The sequence below is a fragment of the Malus domestica genome, chromosome 04 (genome assembly GCF_042453785.1).
Source record: "Malus domestica chromosome 04, GDT2T_hap1".
Classification (NCBI taxonomy): Eukaryota; Viridiplantae; Streptophyta; class Magnoliopsida; order Rosales; family Rosaceae; genus Malus; species Malus domestica.
The window spans coordinates 14,228,065-14,239,789 of NC_091664.1; the positions used below are offsets into that span (position 1 = coordinate 14,228,065).

General features: G+C 39.8%; 1 protein-coding gene across 1 annotated transcript; it reads right to left on the bottom strand.

Annotated features, from left to right (window-relative positions):
• Window positions 1-11,275: 11,275 nt before the first annotated feature.
• Window positions 11,276-11,725, bottom strand: LOC114823481 (uncharacterized). The gene has a single exon (XM_029098955.1). The coding sequence runs from the start codon at window positions 11,723-11,725 to the stop codon at window positions 11,276-11,278; it is 450 nt and encodes a 149-aa protein (XP_028954788.1).

Sequence of the window (11,725 nt, forward strand, 5' to 3'; positions counted from 1 at the left end):
AGTTTTTAAGTCAGTTTCCAAGTGTTTAGCAATCCCTCCTAATCCCCGGTCTAGAACGATCCCTACTTACATCTTTACTACAATTTGACAAAAAGAGGGTTTAATTTGTGTGCTTATCTATTTCGCATCATCGGCCAAAGTCCACCCAATGGCCGTCTTGTGCTCTTTCAACACTCGGATCAACTTCTCCTCCTCTAGGGCCGTGAGTGATGAGGAGACAATGACGGGCAATGTCTCGTTGTCTCCCAGAAAGACATACTTTAAATGATCGGGCAACGGTTTAAGCTCAAGTACGGGCGCCTGAATCACTGAGGGTAACAACTTATTAGTGGAAACTGGAATTGAAATTGGGTTAGAAGGCTTACCATGGTGTTGAGGTAGTGACTCAAGGGCAGCCACTATCTCGGCCTCCTCCTCACTTCTAGGCACGGCAAAACCAGATTTTTGCCCAATTCCTTGTGCAATTGTCGTTTCAAGGGTATCCCTCTCCAAACAATCGAGAAAATCCTGCGCCAAATCATCAATTATATCAATAGAAAAGCAAGAATGATCGTCCTTAGGAAATTTAATACTTTCAGAAAGATTGAAATCAATGACTTCCCCATCAAATTCCATCGTTAAAGTTCCTTTAAACACATCTATCTTGGTGCGGGCTGTTTTCATGAAGGGCCTCCCTAATAGAATCGGCAATGGGGTGGAATGGGGGGAATCCTCCATGTCAAGCACGTAGAAATCCGCTGGAAAAATCAAGTTACCAACCTGCACCAAAACATCTTCCAAAACACCCTTTGGATATGCATTAGAACGATCGGCTAATTGAATTATAACACCATCATTTTTAAGCTCACCTAAGTTCATAGATGCATAAATAGAGTATGGCATAACATTAATCGAAGCCCCTAAGTCTAACATGCATTGTTCAAACTTAGTATTACCAATAACGCACGGAATTGTAAAACTACCCGGATCTTTGCATTTAGGGGGTAATTTCCTTTGTAACACAGCAGAGACATTTTCACTTACTTGAACCACCTCTTTGTTCGAAATCCTTCTCCTTGTTGTACAAAGTTCTTTTAAACACTTAGCATACCTCGGGACTTGCTTAATCGCATCAAGGAGCGGGATATTGACTTGAACTTTCCGAAAGGTCTCTAGAATGTCCTTCTCCGCTTCTTCCTTCTTTGATTGCCTAAACCTGCCAGGAAAGGGCACATTTAATGGAATAGAACTAGAAAAAGTCGAATTGGGACTTACCTTGGTGGTTGGGGACGGTTTAGGAGGACTAGGTGGTGGCGGCAAGGTTTGGTCATCCTTGGCCGTGGGCTTTGCTCCCTGTGCTTCCTTTTTCAGCAACTTGTCCTCCTCGTCTTGACTTGATTTGGATGTATTTGAGTCCGTTCCAACCTGTTTACCACTTCTCAACATGATGGCCTTAGCGGTTTCAAATCCTCCCTTCGGGTTTACAACTGTTGAACTAGGCAATCTGCCTTGTTCTCTAATTTGCCCCATGAATTCGGCAATTTGACCCATTTGCTTCTCCAAATTATCCACCCGTTTGTCTTGGATTTGTCTCTCCTTATTTTGAGTTTGTACTTCCTGCGTCAAAGTAGTAAGTAACTTAACAACTTGATCATTATCCAAAGACGTACCTGAGGTTGGTGGGGCAGATTGCACTTGGTTTTGATTGGGGACGAATGGCTTTGTATAAAAGCCCGGTGGTTGCTGCCTAAATCCTCCTTGTTGTTGGGGTTGTTGAGGATCCCGCCATTTGAAATTTGGATGGTCTCTCCACCCCGGATTGTAGGAATTAGAGTATGGATCATGGCGTGGTTGATTTTGGTTCCCAAAACCCACGGCATTGGTAGATTCCCAACCCCTATTCTCAATCAACTGAGGGCATTGATCGTTGGCATGTCCTTGCATAGAGCACACGCCACACACACTTGGTCCATGAATCTTCATTCCCTCGGCCAACTGAGAAACAATAGAGGTAAGGTTAGCTAATTGGGATTGAATTTCGGACATAGAACTTACCTCATTCACTTGTGGCCGTGGGGGGTCTCTTTGTCCAACACCTTCGTATTGTTGTGCATTATGTGCTCGGTTGGCAATTAGAACTTTTGCAGCCCCTGGAGTTTTATCCACCAACGCACCTCCCGCCGAGGCATCAAGCATTTGGCGTTCCATGGGAAGGAGTCCTTCGTAGAAGTATTGAATGAGTAGCTCCTCCTTCATTTGATGCTGTGGACAAGAAGCAACAAGTGATTTAAAACGTTCATAATAAGAAGGAAACGATTCACCTTGATTTTGTTGGATGCCACTAATCCGTTTCCTCAAGAGAATGACTCTTGAAGTTGGGAAAAACTTCTCCAAGAAAGCTCTTTTCATACTATCCCAAGATGTAACCGTTCCGGGTGCTAACTCGTAAAGCCAATCCTTCGCCTTTTCCACAAGTGAGAATGGAAAAGCCTTCATCATCAGAATGTTCCCGTCGACATTTATGGGTGTCATGCTCGAACAAACAACCTCGAACTCCTTGAGATGCTTGTTGGGATCTTCCATGGAAAGCCCATGGTATTTCGGAATGTGGTGCAACAAGCTTGACTTCAACTCGAATTCATCGGTCTTGCCTTGGGCAGCCGCGGGGTATTGAATGCATAATGGTGCGGCATTGGTCAACCCCGAGGCCGAAAGCTCTTTAATGGTCCGATTGTCCGCTGCCATAACTTCTTCTTCCACTTCTTCAAACTCAGATTCGGCCTCTGAACTTGAACTAGGTTCACTAGGTTCGGGATGCCTCCTCTTTCTTCTCAAATCACGTTCAAAATCGTCGTTAAAGTCCAAGATATGTGCATGTACAGTTTGCGAACTCCGCGTCATGCACTAGTACCTAAACCAAGAAAACAAAACAAAATAAGAAAACTAGGTAAATTATATTAAAAACACATGGCAAAAACACAAGGGATTAGCAATTTTACTAATCCCCGGCAACGGCGCCAAAATTTGATGTGAAAATTAACTTGACACACAAATTAAACCCTATGGATGACAATTGTAGTATATGAGCAAATAGGGATCGTTCTAAACCGGGGATTAACTAGGGATGCTAATCAATGTGAAACTGACTCAAGAACATAAAAACATAATGTAGAACACTGAACTAGACTCAATTAATGCAAAACTAGAGTTTAAAACACTTAAATCAACCAAAAACTCAAAACAGCAACTAAAAGACTCAAAACTGCCTTAAAACCACTTTCTGGGCAGTTTGAGTACCTAACACTAATTTGGACGAAATTGGACTAAAACTTGACTCAAGACACTTAAAAACATAAACTAAATTGATTTCTAACTAATCTAACACTTTAAAATAAATGGGGGATTAATTTTTACGAAATTGAAATTAAAACAGAGACTTGTAAACAAACTTCAAACAAAACAGATTGTGATGAAATAGAATGATGAGAAACTTAGTTAGAGGGTTCCTTATCCACACATGAACATATGCATATAATTTGATTCCCAGTTATGACTTCAACAAACAATGAATGACAATGCTCCAAGTTAATTAGGTTCGCTTAAATTAACTTTCAGATTTCCCTAGATTCATTGGATTGAATGGGATACGCATTACAACCAAATTATTCCTCATCAAAGTCCCTAACTATGGAATACGCATGATAGAGACATTCAAAACAGAAAAGTTAACCACATCTAAAGTTCATGAATTCATAACTGGAGTAAATCAAATCATAACCAACATATGTCCATGGCTTCAAATTCGCCTCTAACTAAAAAGAAATTAGTTCCACATGTTTAACATAATTGAAAAGCAAATTAAATTAAACATGAAAACAGAAACAAGAGAAGAAAGAACTCCAAACACTCCACTAATGGCAGATTGCATGTGCAAGGTTTCTCCCTCCTTTGGACTGCACGGCACTATTTCTTTCTCCTTCAATGGTGGCTGCACGAGGTGGTGATAGTGGTGGAAAGGTGCGGCTGTGGTGGATGAATGGTTATGGAATAGGGTAGAAGGGTTAAGGGGACTAGGGGGCACGGCAGAAACTTAGAACTAGGGAGAATGATGTGGTGGTTGCGGCAAGGCTTAGGGTAAATTTCTGGAATGAATGGATGATATGGGAGGTGGTGGTGTTCGGCCAAAAGCTTTAAAGGAGTATATATAGGCACTTAAAAACCCTAGCAATCAGATTAGGGTTTCTAGAAGCCCAAATCCAACAGAAAATAGGTTAAAACAATCAGATTTTGCATGGGAAAAGGCCTAGGGTTCGGCTGGTTTAGTGGGCTAAGGTTAAGGCTTCTAGAATGCCTTGCAAGGCAAGGAAATCAGGTATTTAAAACCCTAGGTGCGGCATAGGATTAGGGAGATCAGATTTGGAAATGGGCTAGGGTTTAGGTGCGGCATATGGTGAATATCCACAAAGAATTAGGGCCTAGGTCCACTTAGTTTTAGACAGGGATTTGTATAACCCAAATCCACAACTAAAGGCCCTAATAAGTCAGAATTTAAGAGAGAATGGCTAGAAAGTGCGGCTCAAGTCCAAGAGGTAAGGATAGGTCATCCAAAAGCCCAACGCCAAGAATAGAAACTCACAAATACGGAAACCTCCAAGAATAGAAGCTTCCAACATTAGAAACTTTGGTTTCCAATTCCGACTTCTTTGTTCTTCACTTTCATTTCTTCATTTCTTAAGCTCCTTTGACCTTCAAACTCGTCCATTCCTTGTGCTCCATAAGCCTACACTTCATTCCAGCTCAATTTTGCTCTCAAATGCTCCAAATTGCATCATTTTATGTAATATGCTCTTAAAACCTGAAAACACATGAAACTAACTTAAAAGACTACTTTAAACAAAGAAAACATAACTAAAATGCATAAGAACTAGCTAACTAAGGCGCATAAATATGCTCCTATCACTTAACTAAGAAAACACAACATAAATGCATAAGAACTAACTAACTAAGGCGCATAAATATGCTCCTATCATGAGGAACTAAGCCTTTTGGCTAGGGGGTTATTCAATACCATGATTATGCTTGCAAGATGAATTGATTACGTCTAATTGTTATTTCATGAATCGTGAATGCAATTCGCTTAACCGTTTGATTGATGACTTATTTTTGTGTGTTAATTAAGATGGCCAACTTAGTTTTCATGCAGGAATTTGAAGCTAAAACATAAGGAAGTTTCACCTAATAGTTACAACTTTATGTTTGCAAGTAGTGGAGGTCGCTTATAAACGATCGCGTTAAGTGAATTCTTGGCAAACGTTTCATGCTTTTCATAGTAACAATTGCCTCGTCAATGCTTATAGTTTTCATGAAGCTTAATGATCTTTGATTGTATCTTTATTGTGCTTTTCACGTAAGGAACTTTTAGAGAATGTTTTGAGATGTTGCATGTGCATTCCCATCCAATTCACTAATTTTAGGAAAACTTGAAGGTTAAAAAAGTGCTATCACAGTTAACCTAGGGCGTTGAGATTCATAATTCATTGAAAGAAACAATTGGAAATCAAAGTTGAATGCAAGTATATCATGTGTGGAGAAGAACCCTCTAGTTAATCTATCACCCATCAATTTACTTAACTTTGTCTTAAAATCTGTTTACTTTGTTCTTGCTTTGTTTTAATTAATTTCGTCCAAAATAAACCCCACCATATTTCTTTGAGTCATATTACTTAGAACTTGTCTTAGAATATGTTTTTAGGTGTTTTAGGTCATTAGGAAACCAAAATTCGTCCAAGTTGTGTTAGAGTCCCAAAACTGCCCAGAAAGTGGGTTTTAGGCAGTTTTGAGTGTTTGGTTGCTGTTTTGATTCTTTTGGTTCGTTTTAGTGTTTTAGAACTTAGTTTTGCATTCTTTGAGTCTAGTTACGTATTTTAAACTTTGTTTTACAGATTTGAGTCAGTTTAGAGTGTTTTAGCAATCCCTCCTAATCCCCGGTTTAAGAACGATCCCTACTTATCCATACTACAATTGTCAACAAGAGGGTTAATTTGTGTGTTTAGTTAATTTACGCAACAAGAGGGTTATTTGGAGAGTTGATAATCTGTGCATTATTGTTTTCTAAAGTCGTTGCATGATCTCATTTTTCTTTGCTTGGTTACTACTTAGAAGGCGTTTCATCATTTAGTTCCAAATGCTAGAACTCATGCCCATTTCATTCAAAGCATGATATTGATTTGCATAACACATATTCAAGATGAAGTTGTGTAGTTACCACCACCAAAGCCAAATTGCCTTGTATCCTACTTCATTATTTGTTTAAGTTAACCTCGTTGAGCCTTGTTAGCCTACGTTCTTTGTTAACCCACGTTATCCTCACCTATCCTAGATTAGGACCATCCATACCCTTGTTCTTAAAGCATAGTAAAGCATGATTCAAATTGAATTCCTTGTAATTATGTATGGCAGAAAATAAGTGTGGGGGAAGTGTTTCTCATGTAAGTAGTGTGCCATAGGCACGGGTGAAAAAAAAAATTAAATAAATAAGTGTGGGGGAAGTGTTTCTCATGTAATTTGACCCGAAGAGTTGTTTAAATCTTTCCGTTACGTCTAAAAGTTGATTTCTGCAATCTAAGTGAATTCTAAGTTCAAGTTCATTATTTTATTTGCTACTGCTTTAAGAACGTTTGTTTTCCCTTACCTTCATTTGTTAGCCAACACCCCAAGCCCCGTTACAACCCTTGACTTCAATCTTGAATGTTATGTGTTTCAATTTGTGGAGTTTGAATTTGGAATGAGCATATGGTGTCACTAGTTCTCGCATCTAAGTAGTAGCATTCCATTCATGAGATCATATCTTAACATGCTTATTAACTCCAGAAATTGCGTTCTTTGTTATACATATATGTGAGCGTTCGTTTCCATATCTACATCAATCTTCTCACATATAACTAGTATAGGGTGTGTAGTTAGAAAATCTGAGTGAAAATTGAGTGCATATCTTGTAAGGAATTGAGTGATTTCTCTAAGGCATGTTAGTACATCAAAAACATTGTTTTAATTGATTAACGTGAAAAAGTAAGTAGTGACTATGATTAAGTATGTGCTTAAGTGTAGAGATGACTCAAATCTGTGGGGATGATAATCTTTAACATGTCATGTGCATTGGAAATCCCTGAGGCAAATGTTGGAAGGTTTAGGTTGTGTTGTATTCCTTTCGTTTCGTTTTATTTCTTTGTTTGCTCGAGGACTAGCAAAAGCTAAGTGTGGGGGAATTTGATAGGAGCATATTTATGCGACTTAGTTGGCTTGTTCTTGTGCATTTATGTCGTGTTTCCTTAGTTATTTTAATGTTTAAAGTCATTTTCATGTGTTTTCAGATTTTAAGGACAAAGTAGGCAAGAAGATGCATTTTGGAGCAAAATGGAGCTTAGAATGCATGTCACATATTTGGAACCAAGGTTTGGACGAAATTGAAGACTTAAAGAGGCTAAGAATGTGAAGAATTAGTGTACAAAGGATCATGAATTCAGCCACAAAAGGACACACATCCTTGCCGTGCAATCCACATAGTATTCCCTTTGGATTCCCATGCATGCTTAATCATCCTTGTCCCCTAAAATATTTCTGATTTCATGCCCCAATACACTCAATTATCACACTCAATTGCTGCATACCTCTTGTTCCCTTCACCCATCTGATTTCACACAACTTTCACAACCATTCCATGCACCAATTGATGCTCCATCATCCACATTTGGGATCGAATGCCGTGTGCAACACATGTTGCTGCACCTTTGACTAATTTCTGAAACATTTCACCTCCCCTTTTCATTTCCATGCAATGAACACAATCATTCATGCTCCCTAGCTGAAATACCACTCCATTTTACCCTCCATACTTTGCATCATTGCTCCATTTTCATCCTTGGACCATTGCACACCACAAATTCACCCCTCCTTGCTGTGCATTTCCCCCACTGCCTAATCTGATTCTCTAGGGTTTTTGGGGCCTATATATACATGTTTACAACCCTTGGCAAAGGGTTGAACCTCCCATATTCATCATTCATGCAGAAAATTCGTCCATACTCACCTTAGGCAGCAAAACACCCCTAAAACACCATTTTAGTGCCCATAAAACATAACAGCCACTCCACCTTATTCCACCCTCTTTGCCGAGTTTTCCACCACCCTCCAACCATCAAACACTCCTCCACACTCACCCTAAACCTTTCTATATCATTCCTCATCCATTCTACACCATAAAACTTCCCAAAACCTGTCCACAAACCAATCTGCCGCAAGCAAGGGAAAGGAGAATTCTTGGATGCACTTGCTGCCAAGTTGGAGCATTCTAGGTGTTTTCTTTCTTTGGATTTTAATGTCTAATTCATGTAATCTTTGTTTTGCTTTAAGTATGATTGGCTAATTTTGTTTTGGCTAAGGGTGTATTCAAAACCAAGATTATATATGTGAAATAAGTTGATTACTTCCAGTTATCGTTGCATAAGTTGTGAATACAATTTGCTTAACCGTTGGATTTAGAACTTATTCTTGCATGTTGATTGAGAGTGCACGCTTGATTTGCATGTTTGAATTTGGTGCTAGGATATAAATTTGTTTCACCTAATCGTTATGAATTTATATTCGCAAGTAGTGAAGGTCGCTAGTCACGATCGTGTTAAGTAGATTCCTGGCAAGAGTATCATGCTTTCCATAGTTACAAATGCCTTGTCGATGCTTATGATTTCCAAAGAACGTAATGATTCTAACTTGTGTCTTTATCATGCTGTTCATATAGAGAACTTGTTGGGAATAATTTGTTTGCGATGTATATTCATCCGATTCAATGATTCTAGGGAAATCTGAAGGTTAATTTAAGCTGACCTAATTAACTTGGAGTGTCGAGGTTCATAACTTATTCAATTGATAACTGGAAATCGATTTAGGTTGCATATATTTCATGTGTGGAGAAGAACCCCTTAGCCATTCCATCATCCATTGATTCTTCATAACTTTGTATTACAATCTGTTTCTCTTACAATCTGCCATTTAAGTTTATTTTCGTCCAAATCAAATCCCCAATTATTTTGAATTCCTAGATTAATTGGAAAGTGTGTTGGTTTATGTTTTTAAGTGTTTTGGTACAAGTTAAAACCCAAATTCGTCCAATTTGATGCTTTGTGTTCAAAACTGCCCAGAAAGTGGTTTTTAGGCAGTTTTGAGTGTTTGGTTGCTGTTTTGATTCTTTTGGTTTGTTTTAGTGTTTTAGAGTTTAGTTTTGCATTCTTTGAGTCTAGTTTCGTATTTTTAAACTTTGTTTCACAGATTTGAGTCAGTTTAGAGTGTTTTAGCAATCCCTCCTAATCCCCGGTTTAAGAACGATCCCTACTTATCCATACTACAATTGTCAACAAGAGGGTTAATTTGTGTGTTAACTTATTTTTCACACCACTTATCCCTAGCTGAGGATGAATTTGCAAATTGTCTCCACATGCTTCGAGGTATCATTTTCACTTCCCTTATGGTGCGGTAGACGAAGCGGAAGCACAAAATGATGAAGATGAGTACTCGAGAGCAAGGCTAGGTAAGCAATCAGGAAGGGGTTCCAGGCAGTCGGTTCTAGATCGGAAGATTGATACCAAGTGCTGGCTGATTACTCGCTTTCTCCTTGTCCCTAAAACAAAGACAAGGAGAAGGACAGGAAGAAAGCATGATATGAGATACTCTTGTTTTCAACCTTCATGATATGAAATACTTTTACTCTGGATGGGTTGTTCGCAGGTGTATCCCAAGGAATGAGGAATACAGAGTGACTCGAGAGGGTTTGTTGGAAAGCCATTTCAGAGAGGATGAAAGGTTAAGTGAGGTTGAAAGTTGGGTGAGGCTGCCTCACTATGAAGTTCAACATTTATAGAATTTTCTTAATGGCTGGGAAGACATTGTTCCATTACTCGTGTCGACAAGCCTGGGATAATTTAACAGTAGACTTCACGTGTATTCCGCTTCTCCATAAATCTTCGACAGATTGTGCGTGATTTACGCAACACAGATGTGCAATTGACAGATGCTGACACGTCTTGATAAAGCAGAGGCCTCTTTAATATCCGGAATTTGCGCTTCGAGTTCTGAGCTTCGTTGAGGGCAGAGATTGCATGTGACAAGTGCGGACAAATCTAGAAAAGGAAGATTGGCCCGTATTTTCAAGCCCAACTTTTGAGAAAGCGAGTGCCTCCTTGATAACTGGAATCGGCCTCATCGAGTGCTGTTTTTTTATAGAGGTGCGTAGTTCATTTCCAAGTGCATTGAAATTCCGCTTGTAAAACTCCCCTTTGCACTTCTAACCTCTGGATTTAGCCCATCTCTTCTTTCTCCAAAACCTCTGCAAATGTCTGGCCCTTCCGATCGTCGTTTTGACTTAAACTTCCGTGAAGAGGCGGCCCCACCTTCTCCAGATAACATATGGCGCCCATCCTTCATATCTCTTACTTGTCCTGTTACCGTTGGAGACTCGGTGATGAAAAATGACATGACCGCTGCGGTAGTGGCCCGGATCATTGTCACTCCCAAAGATACCAGGCTACTTTCCAGACGATCTGATGATTTGGCTGTTAAGGATTCTCTGGCTCTCAGTGTGCAGTGCGCAGGTTCTGTGTCCAATCTGGCCCAACATCTATTTGCTCAAACCCGTCAAGTTGAATCACTGGTGGCTGAAGTGATGAGTCTCAAGCAGGAGATCAAAGGGCTTAAGCAAGAGTATAAGCAGTTGCACAGGCTAGCGCATGATTATGCTACAAACATGAAGAGGAAGATTGATCAGATGCAAGATTCTGATAGTCAAATTGCTCTTGATCATCAGAGGTTCGTGGGGTTGTTTCAACAACCTACGCCTTCGACTTCGGGGGCTGTACCGCGGAGTGAAGCTCCAAATGATCAAAATCCACTACCTCCTCCTTCTGTGGCTCCGCCGACTGCTGAGGCTCCGCCCAACTAGCCTTTGTGAAGGCCTCCTCTTGTATTATGCTGTGTTTCTTTATTTCCCAGTTTCCTGTTCATTTCCATGAAGTTTAATGTTAAAATCCTTTGCATATTTGTTAATGTTTCAAAATAGAAAACTATACCCAAAAATAATTAAACAACAAAAATGACAATCATGGCAAAATAGAAATGCAGAAAAGGGAAGGTTTTTAGAAACGCAAAACTGATTGTCGAGCGATTCATAGATCTTCCTTTTTTGAATACTTGGGTTGCCTCCCAAGAAGCGCTTTCTTTAACGTCTTCCAGCCGGATGATGCCACATTGATCAACCTTCATGGGTACCCATGACATAGTGGGTTGTCTCCTCCACATCATCTTCTACAAAGCTCTCGTAGTAAGGCTTCACGCGATGCCCATTCACCTTGAACTCTTGACCTGTTTTGAAACTACGAACTTGGACTGCACTATGAGGAAAAATATTAGTAATAACAAAGGGTCCAATCCAACGTGAACGTAGCTTACCCGGAAATAGACGAAGACGAGAATTAAACAACAACACTTTTTGTCCAACAGAGAAGGACTTGGTGCGAATCATCTTGTCATGAAAGGCCTTCGTCTTTTCCTTGTAAAGTCGAGCATTCTCGTAAGCTTCATTCTGTATTTCCTCAAGTTCATTCAATTGAAGCTTACAATGAATTCCCGCCTCATCTACATCCATGTTGAACTTCCTCACGGCCCATGGGCCTTGTGCTCCAACTCCACAGGTAAGTGACAT

What these genes read in the sequence shown, in the direction of transcription:
- LOC114823481 (XM_029098955.1), bottom strand. Translation starts at nt 11,725, where the DNA reads ATGTCACTTACCTGTGGAGTTGGAGCACAAGGCCCATGGGCCGTGAGG.